Source organism: Hypanus sabinus, chromosome 13 (assembly GCF_030144855.1).
Source record: "Hypanus sabinus isolate sHypSab1 chromosome 13, sHypSab1.hap1, whole genome shotgun sequence".
Taxonomy (NCBI): domain Eukaryota; kingdom Metazoa; phylum Chordata; class Chondrichthyes; order Myliobatiformes; family Dasyatidae; genus Hypanus; species Hypanus sabinus.
This window is the reverse complement of record NC_082718.1, coordinates 109,783,163-109,810,375: the sequence shown is the minus strand read 5'-3', so window position 1 is coordinate 109,810,375 and position 27,213 is coordinate 109,783,163. Positions and strand designations below refer to the sequence as shown.

Here is a 27,213-nt window from a genome sequence, read left to right as displayed (position 1 = left end):
CAGATACAAATTGGCTGATGATTTCAGTATTTTACGATTCACTCTGTTAAGTTTCTATTTAATTCAAAGTCTCTTAAATGCCACATTATCCATGTTTACTCTTACAAAACATTATGAATCGTATTCCTAAATACTCATCCTGTCATTGCCATGCTTTAATACTGCACAAAATGTAATGTACTATTATATTTTAGGCAAAATATCAGTTATGTTCAGCCTCTGACTGAAATACAATAAAGATTTCTTCCCAAATTGAAGAAATTCTTTCCAATGACCCAAAACCGTATATGGTTTTTCTGATTTTATGGAAACTAAAGGAGGCTTTGAAGAAACATTTAGCTAGAGGTTCTAGTACAGGGGTGGGCAAACTTTTTGACTTGAGAGCCACAAAGGGTTCTAAAATTTGACAGGGGGGCCGGACCAGGAGCAGATGGACGGAGTGTTTTGGTAATCCACCTTATAAGAGAAAATAAAATATCATGGGATATGTAGAAAACATGTGCTTTAATTTCAATTGAAAATGAACAAATGCATTACAACAAAATATCTGTCTTTGAAGTCCCATGGTATTTAGCTATTTATTGAAATGACTTTTAAAACACTGAAAATTAAATGAATAAAATACAGCTTTTTTTTAACAGTAACAGTTATTATTTTAAAGCACTGAAAATTCTGTTATCCTTCAAGATATTATCATCATCACTCTCCTCCTGACTGTCTTTATTTCAAAAACGGTAGGAGATGCAGGTCTACTTGTCCTGCTCCTTCTTATTCAATTGTCCCCTGTGCCAAAACTCAACAACGACCAGCACAAGGACAGAACAGTGACAGCACGCCAGTATGCGGAGCGCGTTATTTGATCTGGAGCACATTTTTTATTTTGAGAACGTACGTGCACCTGCGCACTACTCATGTCCATCACTTAACAGAAATGACAAGTAACATGTAAGGCTTATTGAAAAAAAATATTTTCAAATGCATTTTTTACATAACACAACGAAGAAACTTATTTTTAATTTCAGTGGGAACAGTGTTGTTGGTCTCCCTTTTTAGCCAGCGCATCAAAGTCTGGATTTAGTTTTGTTGTGGCGATTCTCAGGATGGATCTGAGGTGTTGGTCAGTTAACTTGGATCTGTGGCTGGCTTTGTTGATGTTCATGATGCTGAACGCCTGTTCACACAAATAGGTCGAGCCGAACAAAGAGTAAAGCGCAAACATGGAGTAATACGCTGCACCTCAACAAAGGTCAGTGTGTAGCGGTGTGCTGCATGCAGCACTAAAATTACGACATGGAGTCGGTAACTGCAGACGAAGAAAAAAACTTTATTCGAAATCCCCAGCCTCACTTTTAAGCCTCCCTCAACCAGCCCCCCTGCGCAGAGGCTCCAAAGCTCTGTGCTCGCAAATCCCCGCAGGCTATCTCCCTTAGCCGGAACGCTGGCTAATTGTGAGCCAGTTCGGATGTGCAAGGAAATGGGTCGCCACAAATGTATATAGAGTGCGTCATCTATTGGGAAAACGACAGAATTGCGGGGAAAAAACGTTAACAAGGTTTATTAATATAATTTCATCAAGTTCTGCGGGCCGGATTAAAAAGCTTAACGGGCCGCATACGGCCCGCGGGCCGTAGTTTGCCCATGCCTGTTCTAGTATGAGCACACCAACTCTTCACTGATGGTTATTTTGAAAATGAAAATGTGAGTGCAATTACATACCATGAGCAGAAAAGTGGCAAAAAACATTAGAATTTGGCATTGATAGAAGCGGAGCGGGGTGTGTTTAGAAAGACAACAAGATAATAAATTAGGAAGGATTCAGGGCTGAGATTGCAAAGGTAGGGTTGGGACGAAGATTCTGCATTGCAGTGCAGCATACAAAGGATGACAGCAAGCTTTGACTTTCCTGGCAGGAAACCCAGTCTGGCACTGTGCTGGGAAGTAAAGGTTGACCCACTAATGAGTGCTGTGTAACAACGAGGTCTATTTTTCTTTACTATGCTCTTAAAGAAGCATTGAAAGGAGAATTGAGTCATTCAATTCTTCCTGGACATACCACAAGTGCAAAGGTGACTTATGCTTGGTCAAATCCAATCAGGGAAAAGTTCAATAGAGATGAAGAGAAAGTATCATGTATCTACTTTTCTAGACAACTTTTCTTCTCTATTACTAATATGAAATGCATATTGAAGAATGAGAGCAGTACACAATTACTGATGAGAGAGGTCTATTTAACTCAGGGTAATCTGAGGATAAAAGAAAGGAGGTGATGCTGAGGCTTTGTCAGGCATTGATCACACCACACTTGGAGGATTGTGAGCAGTTTTGGCACCCTTTTCTAAGAAAGGAGAGGTTCCAAAGGAGGTTCTGGAGAATGATCCCAGGAATTATCAAGGGCTCATGTATGAGAAGCACTTGATGGTTCTGGGGCTGTATTTGCTGGAGTTTAGAAGAATGCAGAGGGATCTCATTGAAACCTATTGAATACACAGGGCAGCAAAGATTTTGCTTCCTTTAATACTTCTGGGGGTCTCTTATGGATTTTAGGCTGCTAATCATGAAAATTATCATGAAATTTCTCTATCACTCACTTATCTTTTTTTTAAAATCGCCTATATTTGATACTTCAATTCATAATTCAAGTCAACTAAAATGATGCCTGCAACATAATCTGAAAAATTTTCTATCTTGTTCAGGTATGCATAGGAATGCTTAGCAAGAGGGATGTGGCATGGCAGAACAGGTTTTAGAAAGGCTATAAATTTCCATGAAGGGTTTTGATATTTGAGACAGATGTTTCCCAGAATAACTGATTAAGGAAGGCATTTTTGATGATTCACACATCACACAGATCATCAATGACAGGCAATTTGAAGAAGCTCTACTGGGACCAGAGAAAATCGCATAGAAGGTAATCTAAGATTTTACTGATAACTTTCTTGGCAGCTACAGAGCACCAATTTATGTGCAGCTGCTTGACAACATGCTTCAAGCATACAAGACAATGATGTGCAACATATCACTAAAGATTCATTTTCTGCATTCCCATTTACACTTCTTCCCTATAAATCTTGGGTTTGTTAATGATGAACATGGTGAAAGGTTTCACCAGGCCTTGTGGTCAAAGAGAAATGGTATCAGGGCAACTGGAATCCATCAATGCTGGCCATTATTGTTGGATACTTAAGCAAGAAGTCTCAGACACCAAGTACAAATAAAAATCATAAACAAACCATTTTTAGCTTAATTGAACTATTGCAAAACCATTATACATGGCAGACCAATTGAATAACTACTTTGGCTCTGTCTTCACTAAGGAAGACATAAATAATCTTCTGGAAATAGTAAGGGACCGAGGGTTTAGTGAGATGGAGGAACTGAGGGAAATACATGTTAGTAGGGAAGTGGTGTTAGGTAAATTGAAGGGATTAAAGGCCGATAAATCCCCAGGGCCAGAATGTCTGCATCCCAGAGTGCTTAAGGAAGTAACCCAAGAAATAGTGGATGCATTAGTGATAATTTTTAAAAACTCCTTAGATTCTGGATTAGTTCCTGAGGATTGGAGGGTGGCTAATGTAACCCCACTTTTTAACAAAGGAGGGAGAGAGAAACTGGGGAATTATAGACTAGTTAGTCTGACATTGGTGATGGGGAAAATGCTAGAGTCAGATCAAAGATGTGATAACAGCACATTTGGAAAGAGGTGAAATCATCAGACAAAGTCAGCATGGATTTGTGAAAGGAAAATCATGTCTGACGAATCTTATAGAATTTTTTGAAGATGTAACTAGTAGAGTGGATAGGGGAGAGCCAGTGGATGTGGTATATTTAGATTTTCAAAAGGCTTTTGACAAGGTCCCACACAGGAGATTAGTGTGCAAACTTAAAGTACACGGTATTGGGGATATGGTATTGACGTGGATAAAGAATTGGTTGGCAGACAGGAAGCAAAGAGTGGGAGTAAACGGGACCTTTTCAGAATGGCAGGCAGTGACTAGTGGGGTACCACAAGGCTCAGTGCTGGGACCCCAGTTGTTTACAATATATATTAATGATTTAGACGAGGGAATTAAATGCAGCATCTCCAAGTTTGCGGATGACACGAAGCTGGGCGGCGGTGTTAGCTGTGAGGAGGATGCTAAGAGGATGCAGGGTGACTTGGATAGGTTAAGTGAGTGGGCAAATTCATAGCAGATGCAACTTAATGTGGATAAATGTGAGGTTATCCACTTTGGTTGCAAGAACGGGAGAACAGATTATTATCTGAATGGTGGCTGATTAGGAAAAGGGGAGATGCAATGAGACCTGGGTGTCATTGTACACCAGTCATTGAAGGTGGGCATGCAGGTACAGCAGGCGGTGAAAAAGGTAAATGGTATGTTGGCATTCATAGCAAAAGGATTTGAGTACAGGAGCAGGGAGGTTCTACTGCAGTTGTACAAGGCCTTGGTGAGACCGCACCTAGAATATTGTGTGCAGTTTTGGTCCCCTAATCTGAGGAAAGACATTCTTGCCATAGAGGGAGTACAGAGAAGGTTCACCAGATTGATTCCTGGGATGGCAGGACTTTCATATGAAGAAAGACTGGATCGACTAGGCTTATACTCACTGGAATTTAGAAGATTGAGGGGGGATCTTATTGAAACGTATAAAATTCTAAAGGGACTGGACAGGCTAGATGCAGTAAGATTCTTTCCGATGTTGGAGAAGTCCAGAACAAGGGGTCACAGTTTAAGGATAAAGGGGAAGCCTTTTGGGACCGAGATGAGGAAAAACTTCTTCACACAGAGAGTGGTGAATCTGTGGAATTCTCTGCAACAGGAAACAGTTGAGGCCAGTTCATTAGCTATATTTAAGAGGAAGTTAGGTATGGCTCTTGTGGCTAAAGGGATCAGGGGTTTTGGAGAGAAAGCAGGTACAGGGTTCTGAGTTGGATGATCAGCCATGATCATACTGAATGGCAGTGCAGGCTCAAAGGGCCAAATGGCCTACTCCTGCAACTATTTTCTATGTTTCTATACAAGTAAACACATTATATTACTCCAAATTTCTATGTAATACAAGTAGTCTGAAATTATATTTCTGTTCAACTACAAGCAGTTTATCATAAACAAAAACAGAATTCTGAGGAAGCAAAACTTTTGAAAGAAGAATTGTTGTCCAATCATATTGAAAGGCCTAGATAGAGTGGATGTTTCCTATAATGGGAACAACCTCAGAATAGAAGAATGTCCCTTTATAAAAGAGATAAGGAGGAATTTCTTTAGCCAGAAGATGGTGAAACTGTGGAATTCATTGCCACAGATGGTTAAAGCAGAAATTGATAGGTTCTTGATTAGTAATGATGTCAATGGCTACAGGGCATAAATTAGTCATGATGGAATGGCAGTGCAGACTCAATCGGCGGACTGCCTAATTCTGCTCCTATGCCGTATGGTTTTCTGGTCTAATCAGGTCTATGGTATTTTGTTGAGTTCTTTCTATTAATAGTCAGAAAGAGGAGATAAAGCAGCATCAAGAAACGTTGACTGTACAAATTTGATATAGAAAACTCACTCAGTTGTCATAAGGAAAGTAAGTTAGTTGGGAGTGTTTGGTGGTGGCTGGATGTGTCAAAGAACAATAACCATGGATAAATGATGACTTACACTTACCTGCTGCTGCTGATATCGTGAAATAGGGGGTTGCCACTGTTCAACTGAGTCAATGATTATCCCATTCAGTGCATCAGCTGAGGGAGGTGGTGGTACTGGTGGCGGCATGGATGCTTCCTGGTAAATGTGACTTCCTGTTGGATAAGAATATGGTGTCTCCTCTGGGATAAAAATGGGCCTCTTTGAAATCTGTGAAGTTGTTGACTCTAGGTCAGCCAACAGAGCATCTAAGAGAAAAGAAAGGATAATTATGTTAGTGAGACATAACTGTTAATCAAAAACAAATTACATTACAAAGTTGAGCAAAATAAAAAAAACCCTTCCTTTTAATTATACTAACTCTCTGCAAAACTAACTGCAGTCCTTCTCTCCCCAGTAGCTTTAAAATTTTATTCAATATTTAACATTTATCGATTCCCTTTCTAAGATGTTATGAATCCCACTTCTACCACGCATCTTAAAAAGCACCAACATTATAACAAAATACTGCATGAAATAAAATTAGAAAATACTGAGTTAATTTATTAAACCCATCATTTTAATTTAATTTTCTGATATAAAACTTCTCTTATTATTAAATCTCCCCATCCTAGTTAGAATCTTAGTGAACATCCTTTCAATGACCTTAAATGCTTTCTAAAAAAAAGGTACACAAAACAAAATGTAATGGTTCTTCAGTTTCAATGTTGTACTCTTTGCCTTGTTTATAAACCTTAGCGTTGCAGAAGCTTAATTTGTTTCAAAAAACTCTACATTTCTCCATGCCTCTAATCCTTTCAGCAAATAAATATTTTAATTTAAACAACTGCCACAGATTTTTATTTATGCAAAAGTTGGGCTTTGCTGGTGACACCATGCCTGAGAACATTGAATAATTAGTCTTTCGAAAGTATGCTATTCATCAGAACAGAAATTCAGCAGTTCACTAAAAATGTTTTGTATCACCCAAGCAGAACTTATTGAAGCCTTCAGCAAACAATTAACACCCTATTATCTCCTGCTTATGTGAAAATCTAAAGCAAAATACGAGCTCAATATAACAACAAAATCTTCAAGGAAAATATATCCACAATATGAATATCAATAATTGCATCATGACCATCACGAGACTGAAGATTCTTGCCCTTTCCTGTGTCATAATACACAGAGAACTGCTTCAATCAATCTCCTTATATTCATTAATTTTGCCCTCATAATTTAGTCTCAAGGCATAAGAAACAAACATAAAGAACTCAATCATCATTATGACTTAATTAATTCAGCCCAATGTGAAATTAAACTGTGCTATTATGTAGGTCAACAATTAATATATTCCTTAGACCCAGCCTTTCTCAGCCCTTTTAGCCTGGAGGAACCCTGGAAATAATTTTTAGGTCTCAAGAAACCACTGTGTAAAAACTATTATATCTACAGCTCATGGCACGTTAGTGTGATCAGTATGTTGTAGTATAATAATACAAAAATAATTGTAAATGCTCTTTTGAGTAGAGAATGAATTTTTAGCCTACTTTTCTTGGGGGGGAAAGCAGGTAGTTAAGCTTAGCTTGCCTTTCTTGAAATTAATCTTTCTTTCCCCTTAATAAATTTTTAAAACGCACAAGGCATTTCTGTTCAATAACTGGCTCATGCCAAAATGGAATTTAATTTTTCTAAAGGTAGGCTTGGTAGATTTAATTCAAATAAAGGTTGTAAATTGATTTTAATTAATGCTATTCATAACATGAAAATTTATCTACAATTTTGAATAGTAAAGCTACTAAGGACCATAAGCCAAAGCAATATGAATAAAATTACAGCTCAAAACACAATTTTATGCAAGACTTACTAAGTGACATGATCAGGCTCAAATATAGGCCTAGCATGTGAAACCTGTGCTTGTGCTTTACTGCACAAATACTCAATTTTGGGTCAAACTAGAGATATGCAGAGACTGATTTCACCTTCAACTGAAATAAGACGATTTCTAGCCTTGCTCTTGATGCTTGTTAAACACATGTAAGAGGTTGAAAACTGCAGCAAAAATGATGAGATACCCTTCTTTCACAGAAATCTAGAACTCGTCCAGAGGCAGGTCAGCAGATTTCATCTTGAGTGCACAATCAGATTGCAGCTCACAAAGTTCTTCCTCTTCTCTCAAAGTCAAGTTCTCAGAATCAGCGGAAGATTCATCAGAGAAAGGGTCCCTTCACCCAATCATACACTTGTGTTGAAAGGGAGAAAAACTACTGTTCAATTTTGTTTTGTAGTTCCCTCAGGTGGTCTGCAGTAAGACTCAAGACTTCCTAATATCCTTCCTCACTCTCAAGACCAAGCAAAAGTGGAAACACCTCAAGATTTCCTTTAACAACATGGTTTTTTCAAAGATTCAGTTTCCTTTTAAATTCAAGAATCTAGTCACTTGAAGTCAAAACATTTTCACCAGGGCCTTGCAGAGACTTGTTCAACTGGTTCATTTCATGAAAAATGTCTGCTAAGTAGGCTAGTTTCTGCAGCCATTCTTTATCTTCAAAGAATGGCAAAATCTGGCCTACTATTTCCTTGAAAGTATGAATTTTGAATCTTAGTGGGTGGAGTTAAGTATCTGCAAGGGTGAAAAAAACATTCTGGGAATCATATCTAGCCCTCCAAATTGTAGCCAAGATGTGGGGTTGAGATTGCAAAGGGAGCTGGAAAAGGCATGTAATAAGGGTAATGACACCATTGGAGAGCTTCAATATGCAAGGGGATTGGAAAAATCAGATTGTATTCAGATCGCAAGAGAGGGAGTTTGTTGAATGCCTACAAGATGGCTTCATAGAGCAGCTTGTGCTTGAGCTATCCTAGATTGGGTGTTCTGTAATAACACAGATCTTATTAGGGAGCTTAAAATAAAGTAATCCTTAGGAGAAAGTGATCATAATATGATTTAATTCATACTGCAATTTGAGAGGGAGAAGCATATCTCACATGAATCAGTATCGCAATGGAATAAATGGAATTATAGAGGTATGAGAGAGGAGCTTCTCCAGGTGGATTGGAGGAGGATACTGGTGGGGATGACAGCAGAGCAGAGATGGCTAAAGTTTCTGGGAATAGTTCACAAGGCATAGGATAGATTTGTCCTATAGAAGAAGTTCTCAAATGGCAGGAGGAGGCAACCATGGCTGACAAGGGAAGTTAAGGACTGCATAAAAGCCAAGGAAAGGACATATAAGGCAGAAAAAGTGAATGGGAAGTTGGACGATTGGGAAGCTCTTAAAATCCAAAAAAAGGCAACTAAAAAAGCTGTAAGAAGGGAAAAGATGTAATATGAGGGCAAAACAGCAGGATACTATAAATTTTTTCAGTTATATAAAAAGTAAAGGTGAGGTCAGAGTTGATATTGAACCACCGGAAAATGATGCTGGTGAGATAGTAATGAGGATCAAAGAAATGGCAGATGAACTTAATAAGCACTTTGCATCAGTTTACACTGTGCAAGGCACTAGCAGTGTGCCAGAGGTCTGTGAGTGTCAGGGAGTTGGAGTGAATGATTGCTATTACAGAGGAACAAGTGCTAGGCAAACTCAAAAGTTTTAAGCTGGATGTCACCTGGGCCAGACGGACTACATCCCAGAGTCCTGAGAGAGGTTGCTGAGGAGATAACAGAGGCATTGGTCATGATCTTTCACTAATCACTTGATTCTGGCATAGTCCTGGAGGACTGGAAAATTGTAAATGTCACTCCATTCTTTAAGAAGGGAGGAAGGCAAAAGAAAGAAAATTATAGGCCAGTTAGCCTAACGGTTGGAAAAGTGGTGGAGTTCATTATTAAGATGAAGTTTCAGGGTACTTGGAGACTAATGATAAAGCAAATCAAAGTATGGTTTCTATAAAGGGGAATCTTGCCTGACAAATCTGTTACAGCTCTTCAAGGAAATAGCAAGCAGGTATTGGGACCACTACTTTTCACATTGTTTGTCAGTGATTTGGGTAATGGAATTGATGGCTTGGTGGCAAAGTTTGTGGATGATATGAAGATAGATGGAGAGGTAGGTAGTGCTGAGGAAGCAATGCAATTGCAGCAGGACTTAGACAAATTGGAAGAATGGGCAAAAATGTGGCAGATGGAATACAGTGTTGGAAAATTTACGATAATGCAGTTTGGTAAAAGGAATAATAGTGCAGACTATATCTAAATGGGGAGAAGGTTCAAACGTCAGAGGTCCAGAGGGACTTTGGAGTCCTAATGCAAGACTTCCAGAAGGTTAATTTGCAGGTAAAGAAGGCAAAAGCAATGTTGGCATTTATTTCAAGGGGAATAGAATATAAAAGCCAGGAGATAGTGCCGAGGCTTTATAAGACACTGGTCAGGTCGCACCTGGAGTATTGTCAACAGTTTTGGGCTTCTTATCTCAGAAAGGATATGTTGTCATTGGAGAGCATCCAGAGGAGATTCATGAGAATGATTCCAGGAATGAAGGGGTTAACACACATGGAGCATTTGGTAGCTTTGGGCCTGTACTCACTCAAATTTAAAAGAATGTGAGGGGGATCTCACTGAAACCTACTGAATGTTTAAAGGACTAGATAGGGTGGATGTGGAGAAGATGTTTCCTTATGGTGGAAGCATCCAGAACTAGAGGACACAGCCTCAAAATTGAGGGACAACATCTTAGAATAGAGGCACTGATGAATTTTTTTAGCCTAAGAGTAGTAAATTTGTAGAATGCTCTGCCACAGACTGCAGTGGAGGCCATGTCCATGGGTATATTTAAGGTGGAAGTTGATAATTTCCTGATCGGTCAGGACATCAAAGGATATGGTGAGAAGGCAGGTGTATGGGATTGAGTGGGATCCAGGATCAATCATATTGGAATGGCGAAGCAGACTCGACAGGCTGAATGGCCTAATTCTGTTTCTATGTCTTAAGGTCTGAAGTACTCCTGTAATTCACCTTTCAGCTCAAACACTATATTGAGAACTCTTCCTCCACTAAGCTACCGGATTTCTGTATGTAGCAGGAGATGGGTGTGCTCTTTGCCCAGGTTTTCAGTTTTTAAAAAAAAAAATTCTTGAGTGAATTGGTCTTTGTTTACTGAAGTTAACTATTTTTATAGCATCACCTAAAACTTTTTTTATTTCATCTCCAATAATATTTTCATCAGCACACCTCTATGAAGAAAGCAGTGCGTTTTGAGAGAAACAAAACCTCTCATGCAGTCAACCACTGATGAGGCAACATCAGTACAGATGCAAGCATAGTTTCTCCAAGACAGTCCTTTTGTTTGCAGATATGAAGACCAAAACATTAAATACATCTTGGCCCTTTCTTGTTTCGGGCAGCTCCTAGCAACAAAAAAATTTTTCTTGAATTTCATCATCATTTATGAATCTTGCAAATGCTACAACATGATACTTATGACTCATCAGACAAGGCACAAGGCACAAGGCACAATGCAATAGAACAGCTTGGATCACCAGTCCATATCAAACCCTTGATAAGTAGCTTTCAATGTAAAGATGGACTTTTTTTGTGTGTGTCTATTGTTGCACTCGTGCAGTGAAATGACTCAGAAGATTTTTAATTCTTCATCATTAACCTTATCAGAATTGTCAATAGGCTTAGGGCTAGAATCCTCCTCTTCCCATCTCACACCACCTCTTCAAAAACTGCCAAATTGGACCATCTTTAGAAAGAAAATTTCCTTCCAATGTTCTACTTACACTGGTAGAATTTGTTCGCTTCCATAAGTCAGTCCGTGGAACACAAGGGGAAGCTGGGGGAGGTAATTCGGGAGGGAGAGGATTCATCCAGATGAACACAATCCTACTGCACACTGCCATACTAGGCTGAGAGACATCTAATGAGATTGCTAACGGGGCTGCTTGGTCACTGCCCACCAATGCGAGCACTAGCATTGTGCTAAGTTCAAAAGATGATGTTCATTTTTAAAAATCACATTCTCGTGGAACCCCGGTTGAGAAACCCTGCCTTAGACATTCCTATAATCTAATAATTTCACTTCATTCACATAATAAGGCATCAGCAAGCTAAGCAAAAGATACAACAAAGAAAGAACTGGACAAAGAGACAAGACAACACTCAGACAATTTAATGAGACCTCTCAAACATGGACAAATGGAATACATTGTTACCTTAGAACTTCGTCAGCTATTGACTGTTTAAAGTAAATGACCTGTTAACATATCAGAGCTATAATAATATGCATAAAGTATAGCCTTCCTGGAACTTACCCCAATGATGGTAACTAATGCTTCATATTTCAACAGCAACCACTTTTTCCTCTTCCTGATGCCTTACTATTAAATGAAGAGGTTTAAACAATTTCTGAAAATTCTATTTATGTATGGAGTTCATCCAACAAAATGAAAGATGCCCATGAACATGACCTCAATACTTTCTTAAAAATTAGTTTTGCACATTTGGGTTAATGTCATTAATGAGTTCAGGAATTAAAATGGAATTAGAAAAACACAGGACAAGTCCAAAACATATGAGTTAATGAAGCTTCTCCGTTATTACATCTGTCACAGTAGGGAGATATATCCGAATAAAAATGAGATAGTTTATCCTTAGTCATTTGAGCTCTATTGGAAGGAAGTTTTTCAAACTTTTCCCTTACTTTTTAAAGTCAATTTTAAGCCTAACCCTCTGACAGCCCTATTCGGTATTGTTGCAGGAAAAGATATTAAGCTGAAGGCATCTGATTTACATATTTTGGCCTTTAGCTCTCTTACAGCTAGGAGGGTGCTTTTGTTTAAATAGAAAGATGTTTTTCCTCCTACTCATGCTCAATGGTTATGCGACGTTATGTCATGTTTAGATTTAGAGAAGATTCGTTGTTCAATTTCTGAATCTTGTCAAGATATTCAAACATTGTGGGGACCTTTTCTGAATTATTTTCAAAATCTTCAAGTCATTGTTTAAACTCAGATGTTGGCTATTATTAATTTTTATTATATGAGAAGATATTTTACCTTCTTTTTTCCTTAATAAACAGTTTCGGTCTTGGTAGGGGTTAGATTTTTTTTTGTAATAAATTAGTATATTTCAGTATAACTATTGATTAACTTACATGAATATGGGGTAATGTGATTGTTATTATGAACAGATATAATGTAATTGGTAGATTTTTAAAATCTTTTTTGACCTTTTATATACACTTTCTTGTAATCTGTATTCCTCTATGTAGAAACTAATAAAAATATTGGAAAAGAAAGAAAAACACAGGAAAAAGCTTTGTAAGTTTCCTAAATGCTTTCAGTTAAAATTATGTTGAGACAGAATGTGCTGATATAGAGGAACCAGGGATAATCCAAATTAGTTAGATATATCTTTCTGCATCTGTTGGCCCAAATATATTTTGCCTTACAAACTGCTGAAAACACAAGCCGATAACTGCAGCAAGAGCAGCAAAGCATCTGTACCCTCAGCGAAAAGTGGGAAGGACCAATAATTTATCTCATTAACAAATGAGATACAAGACTTAAGCAGTACATCGGAACACTAAGGAATGTTAAAAGGGGTGAATTTCAATTTAGTCAGCAAGAGCAAAAATCATTTAATCCAAAAGGACTTGAAAACGTTTTTTCCAACATTTTAAATATAACACTTTTTTAAAATTTCAGATAAGGTTAGAAATTTAAGAGACTTCACACTTCTAATTCACTTTCTTGGCCATAGGTTATTAAAAGCTATTGATAATAATCATAACTTTTATTGAATTGAATTGATTTAAAACTTACATCTGTCCCACAACATGAGGGAGTATAAAACTTGCTGTTATGACTCTCACAATGTACAGGCATGTGAGTTTACATCTAATGGCTTGTAGAAAGAAGCTGCCATGTAGCTTATTGGTCCTGACTTTAATGCTGTAGTACAGTTTGTCAGACAGAAGCAGCTGAAACAGTTTGTGGTTGGGGTGATTGGTGTCCCTAATGATCTTCCAGGCCTTCTTTATGCTCCTGCTGCTGTAAATATCCTCAGTGGAGGTGCTTTATGAAGATGCAGACAACATCAGCACCCAGTCTCCATTTTCTGTACAGAGTTTAAAGAGCAATTTACAGCAAAGATTAGAGCAAGTTGCCACCTTCCCAAAGTTTCTGGCATACAGTATAGTAATCTGTGGTCAGTGACATTTCATGAGGTATCTTTTCATTGAAGCAAGCTGTTGGCTAATTTGCATATTAATGCAGTGCCATAACCTTTTAAATAAACTTGGGAGCAAACACGAGGAAATCTGCAGATGCTGGAAATTCAAACAACAACACACACAAAATGCTGGTGAAACACAGCAGGCCAGGCAGCATCTATAGGAGAAGTACTGTTGACGTTTCAGGCCTGACGAAGGGTCTCGGTCCGAAACGTCGACAGTACTTCTCCTATAAATAAACTTGGGCATATAATTAATCATGGCTTCATCTCACAACCAGAAAAAAAACTGACAGCTTAAGTAAACTGTCATGTGATAACTGCATGCATTTGTTGGCTTTCCTCACCCAAATACTGACTCCTTATAACCACTGGACAAGATATGCTGTGCAGCGTTAACAAGATGAATAACCCTAAGACCAAGAGACTTCAGGGAAGCTATTGCTGCTTCAAAACTTACACGATTTCAACCACCCATGTGTATTCTAATCTCCCAGAAAATCAAAATTCATTTGAATTTAGATCGCACTCTTAAGTCACGAGTATTATCAAACAAAAACTTTAAAAAGCTTAAAGGTTAAAGTTTCATCCTTAATGGAAAATCCTATAGAGGATACAGCCCAGTATCACAAGTAAGGCCTTCCCACCACTGGGCACATCTACATGGAGCAATGTCACAGGAAAGCATCATACATCATCAGGGACCCTCATCACCTACGTCATGCTTTCTTCTCACGGCTGCCATCAAGAAAGTGGTTCAGGAGCCTCAGTACTCACACCACCAGGGTCCTGAACAGTTATTACCCCTCAGCCATTAGGCTCCTGAACCAGAGAAGATAATTTCACTTGTCCCATCACTGTATTGCTCCCACAACCTAAGAACTCACTTTCAAGGGCTCCTCATCTTATGTTCTTGATATTGCTTCCTTGCTTGTTTGCACATTTCTTTCTCTTTTTTTGTATTTGCATAGTATGTGATCTTTTGGACATTGATGTGGTCTTTCATTGATTCTTTTATGGTTATTATTCTATTATGGATTTTTTTGAGCATGCTCACAAGAAAATGAACCTCAGAGTTGTAATTGGTGACATTCATGTACTTTGATAATAAATTTACTTTGAACTGTAAAGTTCAGCTTTATTTGTCACACATACAGTGGCATGCAAAAGTTTGAGCACCCCTGGTCAGAGTTTCTGTTACTGTGAATAACTAAGCGAGAAAAAGATGACCTGATTTCCAAAAGGCATAAAGTTAAAGATGACACATTTCTTTAACATTTTAAGAAAGATTACATTTTTATTTCCATCTTTTACAGTTTCAAAATAACAAAAAAGGAAAAGGGCCGAAAGCAAAAGTTTGGGCACCCTACATGGTCAGTACTTAGTAACATACCCTTTGGCAAGTATCACAGCTTGTAAACGCTTTCTGTAGCCAGCTAAGAGTCTTTCAATTCTTGTTTGGTGGATTTTTGCCCATTCTTCCTTCAAAAGGCTTCTTGTTCTGTGAGATTCTTGGGCCTTCTTGCATGCACTGCTCTTTTGACGTCTATCCACAGATTTTTGATGATGTTTAGGTTGGGGGACTGTGAGGACCATGGCAAAACCTTCAGCTTGCGCCTCTTGAGGTAGTCCATTGTGGATTTTGAGGTGTGTTTGGGATCATTATCCTGCTGTAGAAGCCATCCTCTTTTCATCTTCAGCTTTTTTACAGACGGTGTGATGTTTGCTTCCAGAATTTGCTGGCATTTAATTGAATTCATTCTTCCCTCTACCAGTGAAATATTCCCCGTGCCACTGGCTGCAACACGAGCCCAAAGCATGATCAATCCACCCCCATACTTAACAGCTGGAGAGGTGTTCTTTTCATGAAATTCTGCACCCTTTTTTCTCCAAACATACCTTTGCCCATTGCAGCCAGAAAGTTCTATTTTAACTTCATCAGTCCACAGGACCTGTTTCCAAAATGCATCAAGCTTGTTTAGATGCTCCTTTGCAAACTTCTGATGCTGAATTCTGTGGCGAGGACACAGGACAGGTTTTTTGTCTGATGACTCTTCCATGAAGGTCATACTTGTGCAGGTGTCGCTGAAGCGTAGAAGAATGAGGGGTGATTTGATAGAGGTATATAAAATTATGATGGGTATAGATAGAGTGAATGCAAGCAGGCTTTTTCCACTGAGGCTAGGGGAGGGAAAAAAAAAACAAGAGGACATGGGTTAATGGTGAAGGGGGAAAAGTTTAAAGGGAAAATTAGGGGGGGGGGGCTCCTTCACACAGAGAGTGGTGGGAGTGGGGAATGAGCTGCCAGATGAAGTGGTGAATGCGGGCTCACTTTTAACATTTAAGAAGCACTTGGACAGGTACATGGATGAAAGGTGTATGGAGGGATATGGGCCAGATGCAGTGGGACTAGGCAGAAAAATGGTTTGGCACAGCCAAGGGCCAAAAGGCCTGTTTCTGTGCTGTAATGTTCTATGGTTCAATGGTTCTAACAGTGCATCACCACTCCAGGGTCTGCTAAATCTTCCTGAAGGTCTTTTGCAGTCAAACTGGGGTTTCAATTTGCCTTTCTAGCAATCCTACGCGAAGTTCTCTCAGAAAGTTTTCTTGGTCGTCCAGACCTCAACTCGACCTTCACTGTTCCTGTTAACTGCCATTTCTTAATTACATTACGAACTGAGGAAACGGCTACCTGAAAACACTTTGCTATCTTCTTATAGTCTTCTCCTGTTTAGTGGGCATCATTTATTTTAGTTTTCAGAGTTCTAGGCAGCTGCTTAGAGGAGCCCATGGCTGCTGATTGTTGGGACAAGGTTTGAGGAGTCAGGGTATTTATAAAGCTTTGAAATTTGCATCACCTGGCCTTTCCTACAATGACTGTGAACAAGCCATAGCCCTAACAAGCTAATTAAAGTCTGAGACCTTCGTAAAAGTTATCTGAGAGCTCAAATCTTTTGGGGTGCCCAAACTTTTGCATGGTGCTCCTTTCCTTTTTTCTACTCTAAGATTGTACAAAACAAAAATAATACACTAATCTTGCTTAAAATGTTGAAAAGAATGTTTCATCTTTAACTTTATGACTATTGGAGATCAGTTCATCTTCTGCTCACTTAGCTATTCACAGTAACAGAAATTTTGACCAAACTTTTGCATGCCACTGTACATTGAAACATACAGAGAAATGCATCATTTTCTCACACATAACACACAAAACAATTGTACTTTTCATGTCTTTGTTGAACACAGTATTTAATCATTTACACTCCAAGCTAGAAAAAGTATGTGGACCCTTGTAATTAATAACTGGTAGAACCTCCTTTAGCAGCAATAACCACCACCAAACATTTCCAGTAGCTGCTGATCAAACTTGCACAATGGCAAGGAGGAATTTTACATCATTCCTTCATTCAAAACTGTTTCAGTTCATCAAAATTTCTGGGATATCGTGCATGAACAACCACAGCATCTCAGTTAGGTTAAGCTCTGGACTCTGACTTGGCCATTCCAAAACACAAGTTTTCTTCTTTCTAAACCATTCTGTTGTTGATTTGCTCCTTTATTTCCAATCATTGCCTTGTTGCATCATCCAACTTCTATTCCGCTTCAGGTGACGGACTGCTACCCTGACATTCTCCTGTAAAATGTCTTGATACAATTTTGAGTTCAGTGTGCCCTCAGTGATTGCAAGCTGTCCAGGCCCTGAGGTGGCAAAGCAGCCCCTACCCATGATGCTCCTTTCACTATGCTTCACTGCTGGGATGAGGATCTGGTTTTGGTGTGCAGTGCCCTTTTCCCTCCAAACATAGTGGTGCACATTTCTGCCAAAAGGTTTCATTTTTGTCTCGTCTGTCCACAGAGCATTTGAAAATAATTTAAAAATTAAAAGTTTATTTCAACACTTTAAACACTTTAACTAAATGTAATTAAGATTCAGTAAAATTGCAATAATTTTTTTAAATTTGAGTAAAATATATAAATTGTCTACTCTTCTTCTGATATGTAAAAGGTAGATGAGGTACATCCAGATGCACACCAGCAAATCAATGGTCTTGCACTGGACTCGACAGCAAATTCAACACAGAGCAGAGTCACATGCACTGGATCTGACCTTCAGGAGTTTCAGATTTAGCCATGGACGATCCCAGATATCCCAGGCGCAAATAGATAAACACCAGTTCCCTTTAGATCCACTTGCTGCCAGTCAGCATGATTCAACTGGCAGAAATCTCATCAGATTCAGGCATTTGCTGTCAAAGATTGAGACCCCATTTTATGATTGTTATTTTTATGCTGAAGATTAATTATAATATTAGAATAATAGCTCAGACTGAAATGGATTTATGGGATATGTGTGAGGAACAGACAAATGAAGCAGCTACCTTACACACACCACAATCTGAAACAGTTGCTTAAGAACATAACAAATGGCAGGAATAGGCCTTACAGCTCTCTGCCTTCAATTTGATCACAAACTCATCTTATTTTGACTTTACCTCCAGCTTTGTTCTTGCGTCCCATAACCTCGTTAAGACTAAAAATGTCTATCCCAGCCATGAATACATTCAATAATTCAACCTCTGCAGAACTTGAGATTCATATTATGAGAGCAGAAATTCCTCTGCACCCCAACCTTATGAGGTTACCTTTTATTCTGAAATTCTGCGCAAGCTGTAGGTTCTCCCACAAAGGAAAACTCCGCAGCCGCATTGTAAGATTTCGAGGGATGTTGACATACTCCAATAAGAACACCTCTCATTTTTCTAAATTCCAATGAATACAGGCCCAGGCTGCTCAAGCTTTCTTTATAAAAACAACTCCAGTAAAGAATTTCCAAAATGCCTTCATTGCAATATATCCATTCTTAAATACAGAAAAGAACATATGCAATAATGGTCCCACCAATGCTCTGCAAAGTTAAAGAAAATCTCTCACTTACAGACTCTATCCCCTTTGCAATATAGGCAAACATTCCATTCATTTTCCTAATTATCTGCTTAACTTTATCTTGCATTTATGAGGACACTCAGATTCTGCTACAGACTACAGCAACTGTCCTATAGTCTCAAAATTTAAATAATACAGTAAAACTCCAATAGCCCACTATCTGACTACTAGGACATCCTAATGATTCAGCATCTTACTCACTAGATATCACTTAGTAAGTACCCTTCTACTCACTGGCTCTATGGTGCCCACACTACTTTTCAGCTCACCCCAGCTTCCGAGGGACCTAGATAGCATGAGGAGGAAGAACTTATGGAGCAAATGGGTTTGAAAGTGCTATCATGATAACTGAATTTTTTTCCGTTAAAACTGTTAATTTTTCATAATTGTACATGCCTACACTTGAAATGTTGATGCCTTTTCACAGGTCAGATAGTGGGTCACAGAAAGTCTGAAGAGTTTGTCGGCTAATGATTCACTAACCACAATGAGAAACTAGTAATCTGAGATATTGCAATACCCAGTACAACCATGTGAAGGAGCTCCATTTTTACATAGTTAATTTCTTTAGTTCCACTGTTGAATAGAAGTGCTGGAGCAGGGGAGATGCAGGACCTGAAGATGATTTCTGAATTTGCAGCCAGATGTTGCACTTGCATTTTATGACTGCTGAGCTTATTTCAACTAAATCTAGTTGAGTAGCAAGAAATGCCACTGAATTAAGTCCTCATTTTAATATCAAACCCCATTCCTTGGTCATCATTACACCTTTTCAGCCTTGCATCCTCAAAATAGGAAGTGGTTTTGTGACTGATCTCCACAACCGAGTTCACATTCAACTGAACCAAAAAGATCTGCTGATAAATACTTTTAAAAAGGACGACATAAGCTCCTCCTCATTTTAGGCAATTATTAATTTGTACCTGGCCAGAAGTCTGAGAAGAGTTTATTCATCGTATACACTGAAAAGCATTAGATCCTTTTTCAATTATCGATCTGTTTTATTCTGTTGGTGAAGACAATCTAGAGTCATTTAGTCACTTTTCCATTGTAGTCCCCAATAACCCTGTGATTTTAGTCTCTGAGGTCAACTTGAAAGCATCCTTCTGGAGGGGGAACCCACAGAAAGCATCTGGCTGAGATGGGGAACCTGCCCAAGTACTGAAGAGCTGTGCTAATCAACTGGCTGGAGCATTCTCTAAGATCTTTAACCTTATGCTTCAGCAGTCTGGGGTACCCTCCTGTTTTAAGTAAGTTTCAATTATACCAGTGCCTATGAAGAACACAGTAACCTGCCCAAAAACTATTGTCCAGTAGCACTTACATCTACTGTGATGAAGTGTTTTGAGAGGTTGGTAGTGAAATACATCAATTCCTGTCTGAGAAGCTATTTAGATCTGCTTTAATTTGCCTACTAGAACAACAGGTGCACAGCAGGTGCCACTTCATTGGCTCTTCATTAAACCCAAGAACATCTGGACAGCAAAAGTGAATACATCAGGATGGTCTTTATCGACTACAGCTCAGCATTCAATACCATCATCCCCTGAAAACTAATCAATAAGCTTCAAGACCTTGGCCTCAATACCTTCTTGTGCAATTGGATCCTTAATTTCCTCACTTGCAGACCCCAGTCAGTTCAGACTGGCAACAACATCTCCTCCACAATCTCCTTCATCACAGGTGCACCAAAAGATGTGTGTTTACCTCCCTTCTCTACTTACTTTACATTTATGATTGTGTTGCTAACTACAGTTCGAATGCCATCTTTAAGTTTGATGACGACACCACTGTCATTGGCCAGATCAAAGGTAGTGATGAATCAGCATATAGGAGAGAGATTGAAATCTGGCTGAGTGATGTCACAACAACCACCTCTCATTCAACATCAGCAAAACCAAGGAGCTGATTATTGACTTCAGGAGGAAGAAACCATTGGTCCATGAGCCAGTCCTCATTAGGGGATTTTAAAGGTGTAGTGGGCCCATAAATTTGAATTCCTCGTTGGGCCCGGCTATGGACCCAACATGCAAGTGCAATTACAAAGAAAGCATGGCAGCACCTCTACTTCCTTAGAGGTTTGCAAAGATTCAGCATGACATCTATAACTTTGACAAATATCAAGGTGGCAAGTATATTGACTGGCTGCATTACAGCCCAATATTGAAACACCAACGCCCTTGAATGGAAAATCCAACAAAAAGTACTAGATACAGCCCAGTCCATCATGGTTAAAGCCATGATACATTGAGCACATCTACATGGAACACTGTCGCAGGAAAGCAGCATCCATTATCAATTATCAGGGACCCACACCACCTAGGTCATACACCCTTCTTGCTGCTGCCATTAGGAAGATGGGACTAGAGTCTCAAGATTCTCACCACCAGGTTCAGGAATGGTTATTACCCTTCAATTATCAGGTGGGATAACTTCACTCAACTTCACGTGCCCCATCACTGAAATGTTCCCGGAACCTATGACTCACTTTCAATTACTCTCAATTTCATGCCCTTGATAGTTATTGTTCATTTATTTATTATTAATTTTTTTCTTTTGTATTTACATATTTTGTCATATTTTCCTACTGGTTGTTTGTTCGTTCTATTGGGTATGGTCTTTCATTGATTCTAATGATTCTTGGATTTACTGAGTATGCTCAGAAGAAAATGTCCGCATTGTATAGGATGACATATACTATATGTACTTTGGTAATAAATTTTCTTTGAACTTTTACACTTCAAAAGGTACATCCCTTGGCAAGATGCTTTGGAATATAAAGAATATTTTGAAAGGTTTTGTGATTCTCAGTTCATCTCTTTTTAATTGTTTACTGCAATTAAACACTTAATCTCATTTTCTGACAGCAATAGAACCCAGACTTCACAAGTGATTCAAAGTCTTGACGCACTTTGAGTCACAATTGATGCTGGAGAAAAACTTGTTAGTTGCTTATCAATAAAAAACAGAACTTCCTTTGGGTAGCTGCTTGCTCTATAGTGCTCTTTAACTTTGACACAGTAAACAATGCAGGCTGAAGCATAACACACAGTATTTCCAGGTCATCATGAAAGCTAGATAGAACAGTCAAGATTTTTAAATACCTTAATGAAAATATTACTGAATGATTTCATCTCAGCTGCTGTACTGTGTTTCTCTCTTGCTTCTACCTCAGTAGAAGTATTTGGTTACCAAGGTGACTACACAATTGCGCAAGTAGATAGTTCTCATAACGCAGCCCAAGTTACAGTGTCAGTACTTCAAATTAAAAATTGAGCAACACTGCCAGCTACAAACAGAAGGCATACTCCATGTCATTTGAAACGCATCCATCCTTGAATATAAGCAACTGCATTAAATGAAGATGTTGAAGATAAACCTTAACCAGCAGAGCCCATGCCTCAGCTTTGGACCAATAGTTAATGGATAAATCTAAATGATGTAGTGCAAAACCAGTTATCAGCTCGTTTTCTCTGGCATCAGATAAGTCAGGATTATGCTGCTGGCTCCAGCTTTAATGTTCCAGAATTTTGTTGATGATGATTTTTAGTGGTATTAAAAAAACCCAAGGCAGCATACAGTGCAGATAGGATGATAGAAAGAATGTGTTTAAAAGTGAGTAAAAGAAGTGCAGTGCACAGGTAGAGATACCAGGGTTCTTGACCAATGGGGATTTGTTGTGATTTTCATAACGTTTCGTTTATTCCTTTTGTTTATTCATTGAGAGGCAGCACAGAACAGACCCTTTGGCCCTTCAAGCCACGCCGCTAAGCAATCCTCAATTCAACCCGAGCCTAATCATGGGATATTTTACAATAAGCAATCAACCTTCTACCCAGTAGGCCTTTCGACTGTGGGAAGAAACCAGAGAATGCAGAGAATACCCAAGCATTACACCGACACTCCAAACTAGAATGGCATTTCACTAGAACTGTTACGCTATCGTGGCACCCCAATTAATTACACAGCAGTCAAGAGTGGAAATCTAGTCACATTATTTACACCAAGATTACTCAGCCTTCAAACCAAGACAGACCAGGGATAGGCAGGAAATTTAACCTCAATGATGACAGTGCCAACCTGAAATTATTAACCTGCTCAGTTGAGGAAAAACACCAGAGACACGTAATTACCTCAGAAACGGTTTTTATTCAGAGAGGAGTTTGCAGCCCCACGCACTTCGGGCGTAAGGTAGCCAACTCCCAATTTGTCAGTTTACAAAGGTCATACTTATACCCAAAAGCAGGGTACTACATTCGCAAATATGGTTACCGATTCAAATTCATCAATTGATTGGCTATTGCATAGCTAAGCACGCAAAATACTCGGAATAAGCATAGACGCAAGCGTAATACTTGGAATAGGTATGGACGCAAGCAAAACACTCGAAATAGGTATATAGCTCAAAATACTTTGCCGAACACGTGGTCGCAAGGTTTCTCTTCTTTGTGGCTGCCACATGCTGTCTGGAATCTTATTTTAGCTACCAATTCCCAGTTCTACTACACTTCCCCAATGACGTATCCTTTCCCTGATCCTGTCTACATATTTTGCTACACTTACCCCTCGCCCACCCCTTCTACATGTACCCCTTACCCTCTTCACATTCTCAACAAGATCTCGCTGAATCAACAAATGATTCATTACAGGGTGCAGTAATGAGTTAGTCACCCAGTACCTGACTCTTGAGCAACTGCACACAAATTGCTACCAGCTACATCTCAAATTCATTCTAACCAGCCTTGCAGACATTCTCCCATTGTCAGCCATCATAACAAAATAGCTAAAATGGTAATATTTTAGGAAGACCTTCTCTGTGTCCTTAAAAAGTTTCATCTGCTTAAACCGGGGGTCGGCAACCCGCGGCTCCGGAGCCACATGTGGCTCTTTTACGTCTGTGCTGCGGCTCCCTGTTGCTTTGGGAAATAATTGGTTGTGGCGACCCTTTTCCTGGCACATCCGAACCAGCTCACAATTAGATAGCCTACGGGGGTTTGCGAGCACAGAGCTTTGGAGCCTCTGCGCCATGTGGGGGGGGGGGGGGCAGGTGGAGGGAGGCTTAAAAGTGAGGCTGAAGATTTCGAATAAAGTTTTTTCCTTCGACTGCAGTTACCGACTCCGTGTCGTAATTTTAGCACTGCGTGTAGCACACCGCTACATGGTCAGTATTTAATTAAAATGTATTTTATGTTAGTTTGTTAGTTTTTGAAATGTAAATCTAAATTTGAAGATTATGGTGATCTTGTACAATCTAAATAAGACGTTGTGGCGACCCATTTCCTGACACATCCGAACCGGCTCACAATTAGCCAGCGTTCAGGCTAAGGGAGATAGCCTACGGGGGTTTGTGAGTACGTGTCTTTTGCAGCATCCGCGCCCATGGGGGGCGGGTTGAGGGAGGCTTAAAAGCAAGGCTGTTTAGTTCAAATAAAGCTATCTTTGACAGCAGTTTACTGACTGCGTGTAGCACACCGCTACAACGTGTTTTTATCGCTGGCTGTCCAGAGGGGAGGTGCTGAAATGCTTTGTCGCGTGTCTGGAAGAAGTGAAAACTTTCCTGGGCAGCAAAGGGCTCAACTTTCCTGAGCTGGAACAGCCAGAGTGGCTGGAAAAGCTACCCTTCATGGTAGACATGACAGTGCACCTGAACACGCTAAACACAGCTCTTCAACGGGGTAAGGACGTACAGCCCTGCAAATGTTGGAGGATGTTTTGGCATTCGAGCGCAAGTTGACGTTGCTTGCCAGAGATTTACAGAAAGGCACATTGTCTCACTTCCCCAATTTGAGAGAGTTCAAACAAGGTCACGACATGATAAATTCGGGGTATTTACATTCTGCAATCATCGCAATGCAAACATCGTTTGGGAAACGCTTCTGTGAGTTCAGAGAGGAAAAAAACACATTATCCTTCCCGGTCACTCCCCTAAGCATCGATCCATCCCTACTGAATACGACTGCATTGTCAGGTGTGAGTCAACCTGAACAAGTATGATAAGTATTTTAATTGCCTATTATTTTACGTATATTCATATGTTTTCATTGTTCAGTGAAATAGTCCTTTTATTTTTCAGGTTGACAGCTGGCTGACATTATTTTTGGTTTGCTGCTGGCGGCAAATTTAAGTTTGGCATTTTTCATAAATACAAGAAGGACTCAAATAGACGTTGAGTATTTTACTTAAAAGTAACCTTCAACCCAACGTCTTTTTTTCGGAGTTCAAAATGTTTTTGTTGCATGCAGAAATGTAATTTCGTTTTCTCTGCAGGAGTTCATCAATTTCATAAATGCAACACATTATAGTTTGTTTATACATAGCATAAAGGCAAAACAAAATGTTGTATGCAGTGTTATTTCATTTTAAATGTCAAACGGGTTTTGCGGCTCCCAGTGTTTTCTTTTCTGTGGGAAACGGGTCCAAGTGGCTCTTTCAGTGGTAAAGGTTGCTGACCCCTGGCTTAAACTTATCATTTCACTCTAAGCAACAGACTAGATATATCCCATTGGGAGCATTATATATTCATACCAACACAAATGAAACTTTTCAATAGTACCTCAGTTCTAGTAATGAGATAATGTTAGGCAACTTGCCTGCCAGCTAAAATGGTCAAATTGCTTAACACGAGTGGAGTAGCGGTCCCACAACTTCAGTTCACATGGGGATAATTTGGTAAATATATTTGTTAGTTTGCCATAGTACAGCACCATGAGTCAAAATGATGCAGGTTCAAGCCTTGCTTTAGTTTCTGATCATATAATTTAGCTGTCATGTTCATGCAAAGCTGGAATGTTAAAATGGACCTCCTTCTACTAGTTCATGCAGCTGAACATTAACTATCTCATAGCATTGTGGGAAGACATACAGAAACACCTAACAATTAGGGTGGGATGCCAGTGTAACAGTTAGTGCAATGCTATTACAAACGCCAGTAACCAGTATTCAATTCCAATACTATCTATAAGGAGTTTGTATTTTCTCCCCATAAACTTCAGTTTCCTCCAGCTGCCTCAGTTTCCTCCCACATTCCAAAGAATTACAAATTAGTAGGTTAATTGGGCAAATGGGTGCAACTGGGCAGCACAAGATCATTGGGCCAGAAGAGCCAGTTACAGTGTTGTATCTCTAAATAATAAAAAAAAACAAACACAACATACTAAAATAAATGACCTGGTTATTCATTAGTATAAAATCTTGTCGTATTTTTAACATAGCCACTTCATATTGCATGTAATCAGAAACTTGCAGCACCAAAAGGAGCCAGCTTTATCCATTCTGTTTATGTCTACCAAAACTGAAGCTGCTCAGGTTAATTTACCTTCCCATATTGTGGCACAGGACCAGTAGATTAACTGCAGAAACCTTAGAACCATAGAACACTACAGCACAGAACACATGGAACACTACTCCATGTTGTGCCGATCCATATAATCCTTAAAAAAAAGTTCTAAACCCATGCTACCCCATAACCCTCCATTTTTCTTTCATCTATGTGCCTGTCCAAGAAGCTCTTCAATACCCCTAATGTTTTAACCTCCACCACCATCCCTGGCAAGTCATTCCAGGCACTCACAACCCTTTGTGTAAAAAACTTACCCCTGATGTCTCCCCTAAACTTCTCTCCCTTAAATTTGTACATATGCCCTCCAGTGTTTGCTATTGGTGCCCTGGGAAACAGGTACTGACTATCCACCCTATCTATGCCTCTCATAATCTTGTAGAAACCTTCTGAAGGAACTAACTTTAAACATCTACTTTGGCCAGAGGAATCCAGGTGATGCAAAAGCTGATAAGACCAACTAAGAAAGAGCAGTACTCGCATTTAAGGTGAGAGGGCCAAAGTTTAAGAAAGATGTGCGGGACAAGGTTTTCTCCCCACACAGGGAGTGGTAGGTGCCTGGAACAGGCTGCCAGGTAAGGTGCTGGAAGAGACTTTAGGAGATTTTTTAAATAGACACATGAATATGCAGGGGCACAGGGAAATGGACCATGTGCAAGCAGAAGGGATTTAGCTTAATTTGGCATCATGTTCAGTATAGATATCATGGGCCAATGGCCCATTCCTGTGCTGCACTGTTCTACATTCTATTCATCCAGATGTAATTTCATTAAACACAATGCAAGTTTTTACTTTAACTATCCTTTCAAGCAATGAGTTTCAGACACACTGTGCTTTGGATGATTAGTTCCCCCAATCCATTAACCAGTTCAAATGCCATCTATAAACTTGGTGGCGATATAACCATTGTTGACAGAATCTCAGATGGAGAAGAGAGGACATACAGGAGCGAGGTATACCAAGCTAGTTGAGTGGTGCCATGGCAATAACCTTGCACTCAACGTCAGTAAGACCAAAGAACTGATTGTGGACTTCAGAAAGGGTAAGACGAGGGAACACACTCCGGTTCTCATAGAGAGATCACAGTGGGGAGAGTGAGCAGCTTCAAGTTCCTGGGTGTCAAGATCTCTGAGGACCTAACCTGG

The 27,213-nt window shown here is 39.4% G+C and overlaps 1 protein-coding gene across 3 annotated transcripts in view; it reads right to left on the bottom strand.

The window, feature by feature from the left end:
- Positions 1-27,213, bottom strand: part of LOC132404285 (paxillin-like) — a 185,303-nt gene that overhangs the window by 50,011 nt on the left and 108,079 nt on the right. Inside the window, exon 2 of one of the 3 annotated variants that reach the window (XM_059988454.1) lies at positions 5,646-5,878. In XM_059988454.1, the coding sequence (XP_059844437.1) occupies positions 5,646-5,878 (233 nt within the window). Of the gene's footprint in view, positions 1-5,645; positions 5,879-27,213 lie in introns of those variants that run through there. The other 2 variants (XM_059988455.1, XM_059988456.1) reach the window with 2 other exon arrangements.